Raw genomic sequence first — 19,947 nt, forward strand, 5'->3', positions numbered from 1 at the left:
TAAACACCAAAGAGTATAGGCCCAACTTGCTCAACCTTTCTTCATAAGACAACCCCTTCATGTCCGGAATCAACCTCGTGAACCTGCTCTGAACTGCCTCCAATGCAAGTATATCCTTCCTTAAATAAGGAGACCAAAACTGTACACAGTACTCCAGGTGTGGTCTCACCAACGCCCTGTACAGTTGTAACAGGACTTCCCTACTTTTATACTCCATTCCCTTTGCAATAAAGGCCAACACTCCATTTGCCTTCCTAATTACTTGCTGTACCTGCATGCTAACTTTGTGTGTTTCATGTACAAGGACCCCCAGGTCCCTTTGTACCTCAGCATTTTGTAATCTCTCTCCATTTAAATAATAACTTGCTTTTTTATTTTTCCTACCAAAGTGGATAAGCTTGCATTTTCCCACATTAAACTCCATCTGCCAGATTTTTGCCCACTCGCTTAGCCTATCTATATCCCTTTGGAAATTCTTTGCGTCGCCACACAATTTGCTTTCCCACCTATCTTTGTATCAGCAGCAAATTTGGCTACATTACATTCGGTCCCTTCATCCAAGTCATTAATATAGATTGTAAATAGTTGAGGCCCCAGCACTGATCCCTGCGGCACCCCACTAGTTACAGTTTGCCAACCTGAAAATGACCTATTTATCCCGACTCTTTGTTTTCCGTTAGTTAGCCAATCCTCTATCCATGCTAATATATTACCACCAATCCCGTGAGCTCTTATCTTGTATAGTAACCTTTTATGTGACACCTTATCGAATGCCTTCCAGAAATCTAAATACACGGCATCTACTGGTTCCCCTTTATCAACCCTACTCGTTACATCCTCAAAGAACTCCAGCAAATTTATCAAACATGATTTCCCTTTCATAAAACCATGCTGACTCTGCTTGACTATATTATGATTTTCTAAATGTGCTGCTACCACTTCGTTAATGATGGACTCCAGCATTTTCCCAATGACAGATGTTAGGCTAACTGGTCGATAGTTGCCTGCTTTCTGTCTCCCTCCTATTGGAAGCAAAGTTGATGAAATTTTCCAGTTCGGGGCGAGAGCAGGAAACGACACTGATACAGTCATCAATGTACCGGAAAAAGAGGTGAGGGAGGAGACCTGAGTAGGACTGGAACAAAGAATGTTCCACATATCCCACGAAAAGGCAGGCATACCTAGGACTTATACGGGTTTCCATAGCAACACCTTTTATTTGGAGGAAGTGAGTGGAGTCCAAGGAGTTGTTGTTCAATGTAAGAACAAGTTCAGCCAGCCAGAGGAGGGTGGTGGTGGTGGATGGGGATGGGGACAGGTAGTGCCTCCGTTCAAGGAAGAAGCGGAGGGCCCTCAGGCTGTCCTGGTGGGGAATGGAGGTGTAGAGGGATTGGACGTCCATGGTGAAAACGAGACAGTTCGGGAAACTGCTAAAGTAGCGGAGGGCGTCGGTAGAGTCGCGGATGTAGGTGGGAAGAGACTAGACAAGGGGAGAATAAAAAAGTCGAGAAAGGAAGAAATCAGTTCCGTGGAGCAAAAACAGGCTGAAGTAATGGGGCTACCAAGGTAGTCCAGTTTATGGATCTTGAGAAGGCGGTAGAAGCGGGCTGTGCGAGGTTGGGTGACTATGAGGTAGGAGGCCATGGAGGGAAGATCTCCAGAGGAGATGAGGTCAGTAGCATTCTGAGAAATTATGGTTTGATGCTCAGTGGTGGGGTCATTGTCCAGGGGAGGAGGCATCAGAGAGTTGGTGTTCAGCCTCCGCAAGGTAGAGGTCGGTTCGCCAAACAACAGTGTCACCCTTGTCAGCAGGTTTACTGATAATGTTAGGGTTAGACATGACAGAACGGATTGCTGCAAGTTCAGAGAGAGGTAGATTAGAGTGAGTGAGCGGAGTAGAAAAATTGAGACGGCCAATGTCACGCTGGCAGTTCCCAATGAAAAGATCTAGAGAGGGCAAGAGGTCTGAGAGGGTTTCAGGTGGATTGAGGGGAGAAAGGATCTATGTGGGGGGGGAAGACTCCTGGCCAAAGAAGTGGGCCCGGAGGCAAAGGAAGAAGACCTCAGCATCATGCGGAGTTCGAAATTCATTGAGGTGGGAGCGTAAGCTGATGAAGCCGGGGCCTTTGCTGAGGACTGATCATTCGGGGTCAGAGGGGATAGTGGGGATGTGAACATGTTGGATGAAGGCAGGATCCAGTTTGGTTGTGATGCCATTGATAGTTAATTGGAGTTATTGACTTATAATGCAATGTGTTTTTTTGCACCCAAAAATTTGATTGAAATATAAAAACACAGCCAAGTAGAATATACAACAACAACTTATATTTATATAGCGTCTTAATGTAGTAAACCATCCCAAGGCGCTTCACAGGAGTATTATAAGACAAAAAATTTGACACTGAGCCACATAAGGAGAAATTAGCGCAGGTGACTAAAAAGCTTGGTCAAAGAGATAGGTTTTAAGGAGCGTCTTAAAGGAGGAAAGAGAGGTAGAGAGGCAGACAGGTTTAGGGAGGGGATTCCAGAGCTTAGGGCCGAGGCAACAGAAGGCATGGCCACCAATGGTTGAGTGATTACAATCAGGGATGCTCAAGAGGGCAGAATTAGAGGAACGCAGATATCTCGGGGGGGCGGGGGGGGTTGTGGGGCTGAAGGAGATTATAGAGATAGGGAGGGGCGAGGCCATGGAGGAATTTGAAAACAAGGATGAGAATTTTGAAATCGAGGTGTAGCTTAACCGGGAGCCAAAGTAAGTCTGCGAGCACAGGGGTGATGGGTGAACGGGACTTGGTGCCTGTTAGGACACAGGCAGCAGAGTTTTGGATGACCTCAAGTTTACGTAGGGTAGAAGGTGGGAGCCCTGCCAGGAGTGCGTTAGAATAGTCAAGTCTATTGTAGCAGTGGATGAGCTGAGGCGAGGGCGGAGGCGATGTTACCGAGGTGGAAATAGGTGGTCTTAGTTATGCCACGGATGTGGTCGGAAGCTCATTTCAGAGTCAAATGTGACACCAAGGTTGCGAACAGTGTGGTTCAGCCTCAGACAGGTGTTAGGGAGAGGGATGCAGTCAGTGGTTGGGAACAGAGTTTGTGGCAGGGACCAAAAACAATGGCTAAAAAGTGAACCTAGGCTAGGTAAGCATCCATTAAACCATGCCCCAGCAAGATGTCCGCGTCTTCAAACACAAAGATAGAGAAGTACACATTTTTTGTTACCCTTTACTGTAACGGGTAAATGAGAGCCACACTATTGAAATTAACATGTCATTGATGCGCTATCAATTACTCATAAAAGACTGAGAGTTAAGAGAGTAACTAAAGGCTTTTATTAGCAAAGAACAGAGCATGCCTCTCGTGGTTGACTGGGTTCCAAGAAGGCAGGGGGCTGCAGGTCAATCACCTTTATACCTGGGCCTGTGTGGGTGGAGCCAGCCGAGACATGTTGAGGCATGCATAGGTACAACAGTGTGTAACAACAACAACAACAAGTGGTTTACCACATTCACCCCTTGTTTAAAATTGAGTCCGGCGGGGTGAAGTGTACTAAAGGTTCGTGTAAGTAATTATCAGGTGGCCTTGTATGCCGTCCTGATCATCGTGGTGGCGGCGGTGATGGTGCAGCATCCAACGTTGAGTCTGGCGTCTCATTGAGTGGTTGGGTGGTCAATGACGGGTCCTGGGGCTGCGGCATGCCGTCTAGCGGGGTTGGGTTGTGGGTAGTGGTGGATGGCAATGGTCGTGTTTCAGGGGCACCCAAAGGTGCGAGATCTCGTGTGGGGGCTGTGTCCTCCCACCCGTCCGGGTACGCTACGTAAGCGTACTGGGGGTAGGCGTGGGTAGTGGTGGATGGCGAGGGGGGTGTTTCGGGAGCACCCGAAGGTGCGAGGTCTCGTATGGAGACTGTGTCCTCCCGCCCGTCCGGGTACACCACGTAAGCATACTGAGGGTTGGCATGGAGGAGGCTCACCCTCTCGACCAGGGGGTCCGTCTTATGGGACCTCACGTGCTTCCGCAGTAGGACGGGTCCTGGAGAAGTCAGCCATGTCGGTAACGAGGTCCCCGATGTGGACTTCCTGGGGAAGGAGAACATTCTCTCGTGAGGGGTAGCATTGGTGGCTGTACAGAGCAGTGACCAAATGGAATGGAGCGCCGCAGGGAGGACTTCCTGCCAGCGAGAGGTCGGAAGGCCCTTAGATTTCAAGTTTAAAAGGACTGCCTTCCAGACCGTCGCATTCTCCCTTTCCACCTGGCCATTCCCCCGGGGGTTGTAACTGGTGGTCCTGTTTGTAGCGATACCTCTCGATAGCAGGTACTGCCGGAGTTCATCGCTCATAAAGGATGAGCCCCTGTCGCTATGAATATAGCTAGGGAAACCGAACAAGGCGAAGAGGTCATTCAGACATTTAATGACCGTGGTACTGGTCATGTCTGAGCAAGGGATGGCAAACGGGAATACTCATCAATTATGTTGAGGAAGTACACATTGCGGTCGGAGGAGGGGAGGGGCCCTTTAAAATCGACGCTCAGCCGTTCAAAGGGGCGCGTGGCTTTGATCAGGCTTGCTCTGTCTGGCCTATAAAAATGCGGTTTGCACTCGGCACAGATTTGGCAGTTCCTGGTCATGGCCCTGACCTCCTCGATGGAGTAGGGCAGGTTACGGGATTTGATGAAGTGAAAAAACCTGGTGACCCCCCGGGTGGCAGAGGTCATTGTGGAGGGTCTTCAGTCTATCGACCTGCGCGTTGGCGCATGTACCACGTGATAGGGCATCTGGGGGCTCATTGAGTTTCCCGGGCCAGTACAAGATATCGTAATTGTAGGTGGAGAGTTCGATTCTCCACCTCAAGATCTTGTCGTTCTTGATTTTGCCCCTCTGCTTATTATTAAACATAAAAGCTACTGAACGCTGGTCAGTGAGCAGGGTAAATCGTTTTCCGGCCAGGTAATGCCTCCAATGTCGCACAGCTTCCACAATGGCCTGGGCCTCCTTTTCGACAGAGGAGTGTCGAATCTCGGGGCCCTGGAGGATCCTTGAGAAAAAGGACACGGGTCTCCCCGCCTGGTTAAGGGTTGCAGCTAGGGCAAAGTCGGATGCGTCGCTCTCCACTTGGAAAGGGATGGACTCATCCACTGCGTGCATTGTGGCCTTCGCAATATCTCCTTTTATGAGCGTGAAGGCTGCACAGGCCTCTGCTGTCAGGGGGAAGGAGGTGGACTTGATGAGGGGTCTGGCTTTGTCCGCATAGTTGGGCACCCACTGAGCATAGTACGAGAAAAACCCTAGGCATCTCTTCAGTGCTTTTTGGCAGTGGGGGAGGGGGAGCTCCATAAGGGGGCGCATCCTGTCGGGGTCGGGGCCGATGACTCCGTTCTCCACTACACAGCCAAGAATGGCAAGGCGCTTGGTACGAAACATACATTTGTCCTTGTTGTATGTTAGGTTCAGCCGCACGGAGGAATTTCTCTAGATTAACATCATGGTCCTGCTGGTCGCGGCCGCAGATGGTGACGTTGTCTAGATAGGGGAAAGTGGCCTGGAGCGCGTTCTGGTCGACCATCCGGTCCATCTCCCGTTGGAAGACTGAAACCCCGTTGGTGACGCCGAAGGGAACTCTGAGGAAGTGGTAGAGACGACCGTCAGCTTCAAAAGCTGTGTACTGGCGGTCCTCAGCCCTGATGGGGAGCTGGTGGTATGCCGACTTCAGATCAATCGTCGAGAACACCCGGTATTGTGCTATCTGATTGACCATGTCAGATATGCGGGGGAGTGGGTATGCATCTAGCTGGGTGTAGCGATTGATCGTCTGGCTGTAGTCAATAACTAGGCGCTGTTTTTCGCCAGTCTTCACTACCACCACTTGTGCTCGCCATGGGCTGGTGCTACTTTCAATAATCCCTTCCTTCAGGAGTCTTGCTACCTCGGATTTAATGAAGCTCCTATCCCCGGCACTGTAACACCTGCTTTTGGTAGCGATGGGCTTACAGTCGCGGGTGAGGTTAGCGAACGAGGGGGGCGGGACTTTAAGGGTGGAGAGGCTGCAAATGGTGCGCGGCGGGCGATTTAAAAGCTGCTGGCTGCAGACTGAGAGTGGGGGGAGGGGTCCGTCGTACGCTAATGTGACACTCTTAAGGTTGCACTGGAAATCCAACCCCAGTAGAACGGCAGCGCAAAGATGGGGCAGGACCAGGAGTTTAAAATTTTTGTATTCTGTGCCCCTTACTGAAAGGGTCACTACACAGTAGCCACCGACGTCCGCTGATTGGGCTTTGGAAGCCAAAGAGATCCGATGTCGCGTCGGCAGGACCGGGAGAGAGTAACTCCGCACCGTGTCGGGGTGGATAAAGCTTTCCGTGCTCCCGCTGTCAAAAAGGCAGGTAGTGGCGCGGCCGTTTACCTTAATGTCCATCATGGACCCGGACAGTTGATGAGGGAGAGATTGGTCCAGCGTCACGGAGGCCAGCGTATGGTCGAGCGAGTCGATGTGGTCGTCAGATGAGGCGGTGGTTGAGTCCGGGTCCCCCATGGTTGAAGTTGGAGACGTCCGAGATGGCAGACAAAATGGCGGCGCCCATGGTCCCGATCCCCACGCGGCTGGGGGAGCCCAAGATGGCGGACAAGATGGCTGCCCCCACGGTTCGCACGCGGCGCTGCTGGCGTTAGCGGTTTTACCTTTGCAGGCGCTGACATAGTGTCCTTTATTCCCGCAGCCGGAGCAGGTAGCGTTTCTCGCCGGGCAGCGTGCTCTGGGGTGTTTTGCCTGGCCACAAAAATAACATTTCTGTGCCTTGGACATCGCAGCAGCAGTTGAAGGTGGCGGTCCCATGACCCAAGGTTGTGGCGTCCACGTTGCGGAGCGGTTAGGGGAGAAGGCGTCCATATTCCTGTGGGCCGCGTCGAGCGAGAGGGACACTGCCTTTCTCAGGTCCATTTCTCCCTTTTCCAACAGTCTCTGCCGGGAGTAGTCGGACCTTAGACCCGCAACGAAAGCATCTCGGATCAGTCCCTCCGTGTGTGCTGCGGCTGATGCTTCTTTGCAATCGCAGTCTCGGCCGAGTATCCGTAGTGCCCGTAGGAAGGCCTCCACCGATTCCCCGGGCTGCTGTCTGCGGGATCTTAAGAGGTGCCGGACATAGACCGTATTTACCGGGCATGCGTATTGCCCTTTTAGCAGACCGATAGCCGCCGCGTCCTGGATTATTGTATAAACTTGGTGGCTCACCTTTGAGGCCAGGATTTCCAACTTGTTTTCGTCCAGGGTCACAGTTGAGGCTTGCAGGTAGGCCTCGAAGCAACGCAGCCAATGCGCGAATTTGGTAGCCGAACCCGCTTCTTGGGGGTCTAGGTCCAGGCATGTTGGTCTGAGGGCTCGCAGCAGCTCCTGTTGCTCCGCGTTTGGTGCAGCAGCCTGCTGTTCAGCGTTTGGTGCAGCAGCCTGCTGTTCAGCAAATGTCGACATTTTGTTTTTGCTAATAAAATTGATGCGCTATCAATTACTCATAAAAGACTGAGAGTTAAGAGAGTAACTAAAGGCTTTTATTAGCAAAGAACAGAGCATGCCTCTCGTGGTTGACTGGGTTCCAAGAAGGCAGGGGGCTGCAGGTCAATCACCTTTATACCTGGGCCTGTGTGGGTGGAGCCAGCCGAGACATGTTGAGGCATGCATAGGTACAACAGTGTGTAACAACAACAACAACAGTGGTTTACCACATTCATAAACATAAGCAAGACTATATAAAACATTGGAGCATTCGGTTCTTGAAATAACCAGTTTTGAAACTGCCGTATGTCTGCAGACCTAAATATTTCAATCTCCAAGACAAGTACCACCAAACTTAACTGGGGCAAAACAGCGCGCTTATAAATACTGAATTCCCACTTTCGGCTGATTTCTCAATTTAAATAAATATTTTCAGTAACACATTATACCTTAAAATGAGATGGTATGACACAGAAAATAATTTTAATGCACCAGGTGTTAAAAGCATTTCCCATATTCAAAAAAGAGAAAATAAACACATCTGGTGTCAAGAAGGAAAAACTGGTTGGTCACTGGAAAATGATTTACAATTGTAATCTTCCATGGTTGTCTACATGCCAGACTAACCTGCCAGGTTCAAACGCAGGTGAAGCCATTGGAGAGAGCTCCAAATTGAAGAAGATGATGCCTTCTGTAGGCCGACTAAGTTTAGGAGTAACAAGTTCACATGACACTTGTGCAAGGACCCTGAAATGACAGTTGAAGACAAATTAGGCATCTTTTACTTGACTCCAGAAAATAAAACAGCTCTACATAATAATGGCCAATATTAATCGTACTGAAGTACAACACTGAGGGAGTGCTGCATTGTCTCTTAGATTAAACGTTAAACGTAAAAGAACTTGGCACTATTCAATGAGGAGCAAGAAGTTTTCCTGGTGTCCTGACAAAAATAATGGTTCTTTGTAGCACTCCTGTCCCACCTTTGTCCAATGATAAGTTTTATTTAGTTGGTTCCTTGCTACCATGCCTCTTTTTCATCACCCTCCCTGCCTTAAAAATTTTTACTTTTCCCACATGTTGATGGCAACAAGAACAACATTCTGGTCAGTTGCGCTATTGGCAGCCCCAGTCTGCCTCTTCATCTCCCCTTCCTTAAACCCAATACTGCGTCTCAAAACCGCCCACTTTGGATAGGCACGACAATTTCATTCTTGGGGGTGGCTTCACTTGACATCTGTGCCAGCACCAAGGATTTTCACTTTATTTTTCATCGACTGCTACAAGACAATGGTACAGCTGAAGCAGGCCTGGTGGCACTTGGCATCCCAGCAGAGAACCGCAAGCAAGTGCCCAGGAAGAGCTGCCATTTTGAGCTACTGCTGCTGACACCCCCCGAGCAGGAAGACGATATGGAGGTTGTGCCATAGTGAGTGATCTTGCAGTGCAACACAATGATTTTGTCAACCTGATGCATCCTCCAGGCAAGCACCACTTTTTTACGTTTTTGTTTTTTTTGTATTTTCTTTATTTTTCCCCTTCCAAGTTCACACTTTGGTGTTTTATTCTCTGCTCCCATTAATCTCTGGGGGATGGCCGGTCTCTGTTGTGCTGCGGCCTGTCCTTGGATGTTGCACATGCCCCCTCCTCCGCTCACTGGGCGTACCACCCCCTGCAACTTGTTCGCAGCTGCCTCCATTCCTCTGGTCCACAGAAAGGCCTTTGTTACATGCTGCAATTTTATATTTTGGGATTCTGGGGCCCATTCAGGCGGCTCTCCATTGTTTATATTTTCATGCAATTAGTTTCAATCAGAACTTCGACCAATTCTTAAAGTTACTTTTAAAAATATTTGCTCCTCTACCCCCCGTGGGTCATATTGCAATGCAGCATGTGCCGTTGACAGCAGTGAACATGCCGTGTAGTGGACTTTTGGCAGTGCTTGCCTTCAACAGCACAATGCAAGAGCATTAGCAGAGTGATGGCGTAAGAACTGTAGACTGGAGATTAGAATAGAGTTAGCAGGACCAACATGGAGGACCTCAGCAGGTATCACAGACATGTAAATGACAGCCTCTATCCTCAGACTATACTGTAGGCAATGCCACAGGATGTCGACTAATGGAAATTTAAATCGAAGAAAGGCAAAATTAATGCTGGTGTTTTAGGGGAAGAAAAATAATGAAAGTAATGTCCCCCCTCCCTTCTGCCTCAAACAAGATTTGCAATTGGGGGGAAAGCACCATACAGGTACCTAATGATGAAACTGTTCCATGGGGAGTGGGAGGACTTCAACCACTTTTTTTCCTACCTCTTACTCTATTGTTGTTAAAACCACCTTGCATTGTAAACAGGACAGAACTAACTTTTAAAGCAATTCTGTACTATAAACGCCCTACTGGAAAGATGCTCAAATAAATTTATTTGCGTTTAATCTCTGGTCTTCCAAAAAGACAAGTTATAAAGCACCTTCTGAAAGCCAAATATATTACTGTGAGGACTACATGAGGAAATGTGTCCTGTACATGTGGATATCTCAAAAGGATGGGCAATGGCGCATTGTAAGAGACTTATCCATTTCTATTAAGATGCGAGCGAGTTCAGGATCCACACTATAACAATGTTATGTTTCCTTCAGTGACAGATATTTATCAGTGCAGTTAAGTGTAGAGCAAGCGTGCCGGAGATGATAAACTGTAGACGAGGCTTCAGCAAATTTCTAGAAGATATGTGCCTTTAACTGTGTTCACAAAGTTTGAAGATCAATTTCTTGTTACTGCAGCAAATTTCAAGTCTGATTTAGTAAATCGGTCTTCTAACCCAAGACAAAATAAAGGCAGAAAGGGAAAAGAGCCTGTGCTGCATGTGGGAGTTAATAGTACTTGTAACATTATATTGAGGGCAATGATTACCGGCTGAACTAATTAAAAAAAAATCAACTTTCAAAATATAAACCAACAGCACTATGGTACTTATGTATTTTTAAACTGTGCATTAAAAAATAACTAGTTCTTCTTAATTTATAAAAATATTAACATTAAAATATTTGGGTTTCACAACCTTTCTTTGATTTGGCTTCAAGTCCGTAAAAAGTTAATTTACACTTTATTTTTTCTTAAGGCAGAAATTTCAATTGGTGGATGAGGCATATTCCTGCAGTACAATGGTCATACTTTAAAGTTAGTGCAGTTGTGAGTTTCACATTTTCAGCATCCATGTACCCGTTTTCCAAAGATGGGGAAGTGTGTGCGTGCACACCTTTATGTGAATTACAAAATTAAGTCAACAGCATACCATTTTTGATATCACCAACCACTGGGAAAATGGAACAAGTTCAGCACATTTTACATTTGCACATTTATGGACTGCAAGTCATTTTTTCCCTTTCCTCTAAACACCATGGCCCCCACCCCCTCCATCCTCTAGTCTCGCCAGACCATGCATCTCCTGTGACAAGAAGACAGATGGCTGACTTGCCCAAGGCCTCCACTGGCAACACTTTTAGCTGATGGAAAGGAAGCTTGCAACAGCACCCTTTCTCCTCCCTCCAGGAGGTGCCTGGCTTCCACTCAGTGTCTCCCCAATGCAGCACAGCTAGCTGGTGAAGAAGGATGGGAGAGAAAGAAAATCTAATCTTGGTCGCCCAATGCCACAGCACTGCAACACTGGTGTACCAACACATTTCATCTCCACCTCCCCCAACAATTAAAAGGTCAGGTTTAATGCATTAAAAAAGAACAAATGCCACAAAAAAGCAGAGATATTCAGACTGTGTGAAATGATGAACTACAACTCTCTTCTGGCAAATTGATTTAGTTACCTTGTTTTACCCAGTTCCACAATACAGCAGCCATATTCAGTTCCAAATGTTATCTTGATATTTCTATAGTCATATGTCTGTCTTCCATCAAGACGCTGTTGATTAAAAATACAGGATAGTCACATTTAAAACAAATTGGCTTTAGTTGATGGCAGTTCTATAACAAACTCCATCCATATTCATGACCGATTATGGCTTGGATTTAATAGCATATTTATATTTTCTTGAACAGAAAAACAAAAGTCCTCCTCCACCCCATTACTCACTTTTCAAAATAATGTCAGAAAGCCACCAAAACAAAAAGTATAGTCCTCAACTTTACCATAGCTGCTAATTAAAATAGAAGGATGGGTACCTCTCAACATTGTACTTTTAATATAAAAATACCAATGATCTGCTTGCAATACTACTATTTTCTTCTAAGTCTCCTAGTCTATATGTCTCAGTAGCACAGCGGACAGAATGCAGCCTTGGCTCAGTGGCAGCATTCTTGCCTCGGAGTCAGAAAGTCATTGGTTCAAGAGACTTCAGTACAAAATCTAGGCGGACACTTCAGTGCAGTACTGAGAAAGTGCTGCATTGTCAGAGGTGCCATCTTTCAAATGAGGCGTTAAACCAATCTGTCCTCTCAGGTGTCTGTAAAAGATCCCATGACACTATTTGGAAGAAATTCAGGAGTCCTTCCCGGTGTCCTAGCCAACTTTTATCCGTAAACCAACATCACTAGAACAGATTATCTGGTCATTTATCTCATTGCTGTCTGTGGCAATTTGCTGTGTGCAAATTAGTAGCCGTATTTTCCCACATCACAGCAGTGACTGCACTTCAAAAGTACTTTGTTGGCAGTGATGTGCTTTGGCACATTGTGAAAGGTGCGTTCTTTCAATGCATTACACATTAAATTTGTCTGATCTGATCATTTCAAAGTTTTAGGGGGAAAGTCATTCAATGTATATTTATAGCAAAACTGTAAATGTGTTGTTTATATACACATTTGTATTTGGATGCAAATGTTACACCCTTGTTCAAAAAAGAGGGAGAAGGATAAGCTTGGCAATTACAGGTCAGTCAGTGGTGGGGAAGCTTTTAGAAACAATAATCCGGGAGAAAATTAACAGCCACTTGGATAAGCATAGACTAATAAAGGAGAGCCAGCATGGATTTGTTAAGGGCAAATCACGTTTGAGTAACTGGATTGAGTTTTTTGATGTGGTAACAGAGAGGGTGGATGAGGGCAGTGTAGTTGATGTTGTGTACATGGACTTTCAAAGGGCGATAGATAAAGTACCATACATTAGGCTAGTTAGCAAAACTGAAGCCCATGGGATAAAAGGGGCAGCTGCAGCATGGAGACAACATTGGTTAAGGGATAGAAAACCGAGAGGAGTGGTGAATGGCTGGTTTTTGGACTGGAGGGAGGTATACAGTGGAGTTCCCCCCAGGTTCAGTACTAGGACCACTGCTGTTTATAATATACATTCATGACTTGGACTTGAGGGGTACAGGACAACATTTCAAAATTTGCAGATAACACGAAACTTGGAAGTGTAGTAAACAGTGAGGACGATAATAATAAACTTCAAGAGGACTTCGACAGGCTGGCGGATGAAATTCAATGCAGGAAAGTGTGAGGTGATACATTTTGGTAGGAAGAATGAGGAGAGACAATACATGAACATTAAAGGAGGTGCAAGAGACCTGGGGATATTTGTGCAGAAATCTTTGAAGGTGGCAGGACAGGTTAACAAAGCAGTTAATAAAGCATATGAGATCCTGGGCTTTATAAATAGAGGTAGAGTACAAAAGCCAGGAAGTTATGCTAAACCTATCTAAAACACTAGTTCGGCCCCAGCTTGAGTATTGTGTCCAATTCTGGGCACCATGCTTTAGGAAGGACGTGAAGGCTTTGGAGAGGGTACAGAAGAGATTTACTAGAATGGTTCCAGGGATGAGGGATTACAGTTACGTGGATAGACTGGAGAGGCTGGGGTTGTTCTCCTTAGAGCAGAAAAGGCCATGAGGAGATTTGATAGAGGTGTTTAAAATCATGAAGCGTTTAGATAGAGTAAATAAAGAGAATCTGTTTCTAATGGCTGCAGGGTCGATAACCAGAGGGCACAGATTGGCAAAAGAACCAGAGGCAACGTGAGGAAAAAACTTTTTACGCAACGAGTGGTTAGGATTTGGAATGCAGTGCCCAATAGGGTGGTGGATAGCTAGTCATTCATCTCATTGCTGTTTATGGTGCCTTGCTGTGCATAAATTAGCTGCCATATTTACCTATAAAACAAGAGTGATTACAAGGTAAAATGAATTAATGGGCTGTGAATCATTTTGGGGCATCTGGGGGATGTTCTATAAATGCAGGTTCTTTGTTTCTTTCTTTGAACGACAGTCAGCATAGCTTCAGAATGGGAAGATGTTGCCTGACAAATCTCTAGATTTCTTTGAGGAAGTGGTAACCCATGTGGACTGTGGAAAACTGTATGATGTGGTGTAGCCAGACTTCGAAAAATCATCTGAAAGGCTACTAGTTAATCTACTAGTTAAGCTGAATGATGTGGAGATTCAGGGTAAATCTTGGAAATTGTAAGAAATAGCTGAAAAGTGGAACACAACAACAGGTACTTGCATATTAGAGGAGTTTCTTGGAGTGGGGAAGCAGTGTGGGTTGCCCCCATGGCTTAGTCTTGGGACCACGACTGTATCTCATTTATATCAATGATGACTTGGTTTCAGGAACTCAATACAAAACGGTCAAATTTGCAGATGATACCAAACTAAGAGGGGCAGTGGAAGAGGGAGATAGCTCAGAAATTCCCTCAGATCCAACCCCGACATTGTCATTAAACCTGCTGACAAGGGTGGTGCTGTTGTTGTTTGGCGAACGGACCTCTACCTAGCGGAAGCTGACCGCCAACTCTCCGACACCTCCTCCTACCTCCACCTGGACCATGACCCCACTCCCGAACATCAAGCCACCGTTTCCAAGACGGTCACTGACCTCATCTCCTCTGGAGATCTCCCCCCCCACGGCCGCCAACCTCAGTTCCCCAACCCCGCACAGCCCGCTTCTACCTACTTCCCAAGATCCACAAACAGGACTGCGCTGGTAGACCCATCGTTTCAGCCTGTTCTTGCCCCACAGAACTTATCTCTTCCTATCTCGACTCTATCTTTTCTCCCCTTGTCCAGTCTCTTCCCACCTACATCCGCGACTCTTCCGGCACCCTCCGCCACTTTAACAGTTTCCCGGCCCCAACCGCATCCTTTTCACTATGGATGTACAATCCCTCTACACCTCCATCCCCCACCAGGATGGCCTGAGGGCGCTCCGCTTCTTCCTTGAACAGAGACCCAACAACCAGTCCCCATCCACCACCACCCTCCTCCGCCTGGCTGAACTTGTTCTCACATTGAACAACTTCTCCTTTGACTCCACTCATTTCCTCCAAATCAAAGGTGTTGCTATGGGTACCCGCATGGGTCCTAGCTATGCCTGCCTTTTCGTGGGATATGTGGAACACTCTTTGTTCCAGTTCTACTCAGGTCCCCTCCCTCACCTCTTTTTCCGGTACATTGATGACTGTATCGGTGCCGTCTCCTGCTCGCGCCCTGAACTAGAAAATTTAATTCACTTATAGAAACGTAGAAGATAGGAGCAGTAGGCCATTCGGCCCCTCGAGCCTGCTCCGCCATTCAGTAATATCATGGCTGATCATCCAAACTCAGTACCCTGTCCCTGCCTTCTCCCCATATCCCTTTAGCATTAAGAAATATATCTAACTCCTTCTTGAATATATTTAATGAATTGGCCTCAACTGCCTTCTGTGGTAGAGAATTCCACAGGTTCACCACTCTCTGGGTGAAGAAATTCCTCTTCATCTCTGTCCTAAATGGCTTATCTCTTATCTTTAGACTGTGACCCCTGGTTCTGGACTCCCCCGCCATTGGGAACATCCTTCCTGCATCTAGTCTGTCTAGTCCTGTTAGAATTTTATAAGTTTGAATGAGATCCCCTCTCATTCTTCCAAACTCCAGCGAGTATAAGCCCAATCGACCCAATCTCTCCTCATACGTCATTCCTGCCATCCCAGGTACTTTGCTTCCAATTGCCACCCTTCCCTCACCTTCACATGGTCCATCTCCGACTCTTCCCTTCCCTTCCTCGACTTCTCCGTCTCCATCTCTGGGGATAGGTTATTGACAAACATTCACTACAAGCCCACTGACTCCCACAGCTACCTGGACTACACTTCCTCCCACCCCGCCTCCTGTAAGGACTCTATTCCATTCTCCCAGTTTCTCCGTCTCCGCCGCATCTGCTCTGACGATGCCACCTTCCATACCAGTGCTTCCGACGGCTTCCTTTTTCCTCAACCGAGGATTCCCCTCTACTGTGGTTGACACGGCCCTTGACCGTGTCCGTTTTATCTCCCGCACTTCTGCCCTCACCTCTGCCCCTCCCTCCCGGAACCACGATAGAGTTCCCCTTGTCCTCACCTTTCACCCCACCAGCCTCCACATTCAACGGATCATCCTCTGCCATTTCCGCCACCTCCAGCGTGATCCCACCACCAAACGCATCTTCCCCTCACCTCTTTCAGCATTCCGTAGGGACCGCTCCCTCCGCGACACCTTAGTCCACTCCTCTATCACCCCCCAGCACCCCTTCCCCTTCGCCCGGCACCTTCCCGTGCAAGCGCAGGAGATGTAACACATGCCCTTATACCTTCCCCCTTCCCACTGTCCAGGGCCCCAAACACCCCTTCCAGGTGAAACAGTGATTTACTTGTACTTCCTGCAATTTAGTATACTGTATTCGCTGCTCACGATGCGGTCTCCTCTACATTGGGAAGACCAAACGCAGATTGGGTGACCGCTTTGCGGAACACCTCCATTCAGTCCGTAAGGGGGACCCCGAGCTCCTGGTGGCCTGTCACGTTAATTCACCGCTCCATTCCCATTCAGACCTCACCATCCTCGGCCTCTTGCATTGTTCCACGGAAGCTCAACGTAAGCTCGAGGAACAGCACCTCATCTTTCGATTAGGTGCTCTAGACTCAACATAGAGTTCAACAATTTCAGATGATAACCTCAGCCCCTACCACATATTTTTTTTTTTCCAATCCACTTTTGTTTGGCCTTTTTTCTTCCCTCCCACATGGCAGCTGTCCTTCATTCTGCCAGCGCAATTCACACCTCATCTATAGCCATCCTTTGTTCCTTAACCTGTCCCATTACCACCTCCTCTTGTCTTGAATATCTCTTAATGTCTCTCAATCTCTCCTGCTTTCTATCCTTTCATCCCCTCCCCCTTTTCCCAGCCCCTAAACTTGCTTTAAAATCTATTCCATTTCCTGCTTTTTTCCAGTTCTGACGATAGGTCTTCGACCTGAAACGTTAACTCTGTTTCTCTCTCCACGGATGCTGCCTGGCCTGCTGAGTTTTTCCAGCGTTTTCTGTTGTTATTTCAGATTTCCAGCATCTGCAGTATTTTGCTATCAGACTAAATATATATGTGGGTGGAACAGTGACAGATGAAACCTAATGCTGACCAGCATAAAGTAATACACACAAGGAAAAAAGGGGAGACACTCATACTCCATAAATGGCAGTGAAGGAAAAAGAGATTCAAGACTCTTAGTAGAGTTGCCAATGAACATGTCCAACCAACACAGAGCAGCAATCAACAAAGCCAACAGAAGAACTACTTCGATACAGTACTGAGGGAGTGCTGCACCCATTGGAGGTGCTATCTTTCAGATGGCACTATTCGAAGTGCAGAGAAATTCTCTCCCATATCCTGGCCAACATTTATCGCTCAACCAACATCACTAAAACAGATTATCTGGTCATTTATCGCATTGCTGTTTGTGTGACCTTGCTGCATGCAAATTGCCTGCTGCGTTTCCCTACATTACAACAGTGACTACACTTCAAAAAGTACTTCCATTGGCTATTACGCACTTTGGGATGTTCTGAGGTCGTGAAAGGTGCTATATAAATCCAAGTTCTTTCTAAATCTACGTAACCAAAACAATAGAATAAAAGTCAGAGATGGTCATGATTAAATTGTTATAGTGCCCTGGTCTGAGCACAACTTGGGTTGTGTCCAGCTCTGGTTGCTGAGAAACAAGAGATATTCGGTACTGGAGGCAGTGTAGAGAAGAGCCATGAGGCTGATCCCTGATGTCAAAAGACAGATGTTTGAGGAAAAGGACTTTATAAAATAGTTAAGGGAATGGAAATGGTAAATCCAGAATATAATTTTATATTAAATTGCCAAAGCACACACGAGACACAGGTTCAAACTATTAAAGGGTAAATTTAGGAAGCTCTTCACACAAAGTGATCAACATATGGAATGGACTTCCAGGCAGAATATGGACGGAGACAATTTTGGAATCATTGAAGAAACAATCAGATGTTTAAATAGGAGGGACAGTGGGGTCTTTCTAGATGAATGAATTAAAATGAGCCAAATGGCTTTCCTTATGATCGGTATTCTCACAAGTCTTTAGTTTGATACCACATGGAGTGCAACTCCAGTGTTGTTAAACCAACCTTAAAATCGAGCTCAGAGAATCCTATGGAACTTTTTAAAACCCATCTGGAGACAACAAATGTTTACAGTGTTGCAACTTGCACTCTATTTAAAAATCAAACTTCCAGGAGATAAACTTTCTCCTGGCAGGTGCTGCCAGGCTGGAACAAAAGGAATGCAGCTACAGAACGGAGTAAGAGACACCTAAAACCCCGATCACAAGCACCGGCAGCGTATTGTTTACAACTAAGGATAACGATGATGGGGATTAGGCGCAAGTCATTCTATTACATTCATTTAGCGAGACTGGGATCGTACTTCATGATTTCTAAATATTAGATTTGGCATCATCTTTGCACTTCTATAAAGTAGGTTTAAATGGGCATAAATCATCGGCTTCATTATGTCGCAGCAGGCATGGGCACCGGGACAGGGCCCTCGGCTCACGCGGGGCACCGGGACAGGGCCCTCGGCTCACGCGGGGCACCGGGACAGGGCCCTCGGCTCACGCGGGGCACCGGGACAGGGCCCTCGGCTCACGCGGGGCACCGGGACAGGGCCCTCGGCTCACGCGGGGCACCGGGACAGGGCCCTCGGCTCACGCGGGGCACCGGGACAGGGCCCTCGGCTCACGCGGGGCACCGGGACAGGGCCCTCGGCTCACGCGGGGCACCGGGACAGGGCCCTCGGCTCACGCGGGGCACCGGGACAGGGCCCTCGGCTCACGCGGGGCACCGGGACAGGGCCCTCGGCTCACGCGGGGCACCGGGACAGGGCCCTCGGCTCACGCGGGGCACCGGGACAGGGCCCTCGGCTCACGCGGGGCACCGGGACAGGGCCCTCGGCTCACGCGGGGCACCGGGACAGGGCCCTCGGCTCACGCGGGGCACCGGGACAGGGCCACTGCTCCCGGGCCGGGCTCCATTGACGGACCGTGAGCTGCCGGCAGATTCCATGAACAATGAAAGCCTGGGGCTGGCGCCGATCCGCACCTGTCTCTCGGCGATGGCCTGCAGGATGAACTGCCTCTCGCAGTTTGATAACGGGGTGTCCCTCATTTCCACCCGGCGCCGGGAGACAGTGTCCGCGCCAAACTCTCCCCTGGCAACGGGGGCGCCGCTCTGACCTCATCGGCCGGCGACAGGCAGCGAGGAGGTGAGGCCCCGGCCCCGCCCCCCGAGTCTGAGGTACCGAGCTAGGGCCGGGGATTCGCCTGCAACACAGAACATACATACTTATGTTGTACAATTTTGTATGTTTGTAGTGGGACACTAATGTCCTGGATAAAGGTTCGACCTTCCCATTCGTTTCCAATAACATTTCCAAACTTTTACTTGTGGCGTTTGGGGCGATTAATAGGTGGCCAATATTCAGGAATGAGTCCAGCAGCATTTAACAAACCCCTACTGCTGTAGAAACACGATAATTCTCGAGACATGTGGTTAAGCAGTTAAAAATAAAAAAGTTAAAAAGGGAGCGAGGTCGTGCTTCCAATTCTCTGCTAAAGCTGCTTTATGACTGACCACTAAGTAATAGATAAGAGCTGTCCAGAGTATATCTTGATTTTTTTCGTTGCTGCTTGAGAGCAAACAGCTCCCTCCAGTTGACAATTCCATGATTCAGAGAATTTCATTAATTTTCCTTAACATTTCTACCCCTCCTTTACCTATACACGGTCCATCACGGAATCTTTCCCTTTCCTGGTTGGACTTCTCCATGGGGAGAAATTCTGGCGTGAAAAGGATGGCGCAATCCCAATGTGCGCACAAAGATGTTAGCCTGATACCTGAGCAAAGTTGGGTCTTGGCCTTCATTTGCAGTGCCAACTGGACACCCCAGTGCGGCTCGCTGGATGGAGATTGACCAATTACGACTGGCCTTGCTGCAAAGCCGGGGTACGGCAGCATAATGGTTATGTTACTGGACTAGTAATCCAGAGGCCTGGACTAATGATCCACAGACGTGTTCAATTCAGTTAATTAAATAAATCTGAAATAAAGCAGCTAGTATCAATAATGGTGACCATGAAGCTACCGGATTGTCGTAAAAACCCAACTGGTTCACTAATGTCCTTTTATGGAAGGAAACCTACCATCCTTACC

General features: G+C 47.7%; 1 protein-coding gene across 2 annotated transcripts in view; it reads right to left on the bottom strand.

The window, feature by feature from the left end:
- The window catches only part of exosc9 (exosome component 9), an 86,118-nt gene extending 66,472 nt beyond the window's left edge, over positions 1–19,646 (bottom strand). The window contains exons 1-3 of one of the 2 annotated variants that reach the window (XM_086009908.1): positions 19,632–19,646; positions 11,299–11,393; positions 8,106–8,225 (exon numbers count right to left, since the gene is read on the bottom strand). In XM_086009908.1, the coding sequence (XP_085866034.1) occupies positions 8,106–8,134 (29 nt within the window). In that variant the 5' untranslated portion in view covers positions 8,135–8,225; positions 11,299–11,393; positions 19,632–19,646. Of the gene's footprint in view, positions 1–8,105; positions 8,226–11,298; positions 11,394–18,837; positions 18,999–19,631 lie in introns of those variants that run through there. The other variant, XM_086009884.1, reaches the window with a different exon arrangement.
- Positions 19,647–19,947: the final 301 nt, after the last annotated feature.

The sequence above is a fragment of the Somniosus microcephalus genome, chromosome 2 (assembly GCF_052327205.1).
Source record: "Somniosus microcephalus isolate GS21.2 chromosome 2, FLI_Smic_1.0, whole genome shotgun sequence".
Lineage (NCBI taxonomy): Eukaryota > Metazoa > Chordata > Chondrichthyes > Squaliformes > Somniosidae > Somniosus > Somniosus microcephalus.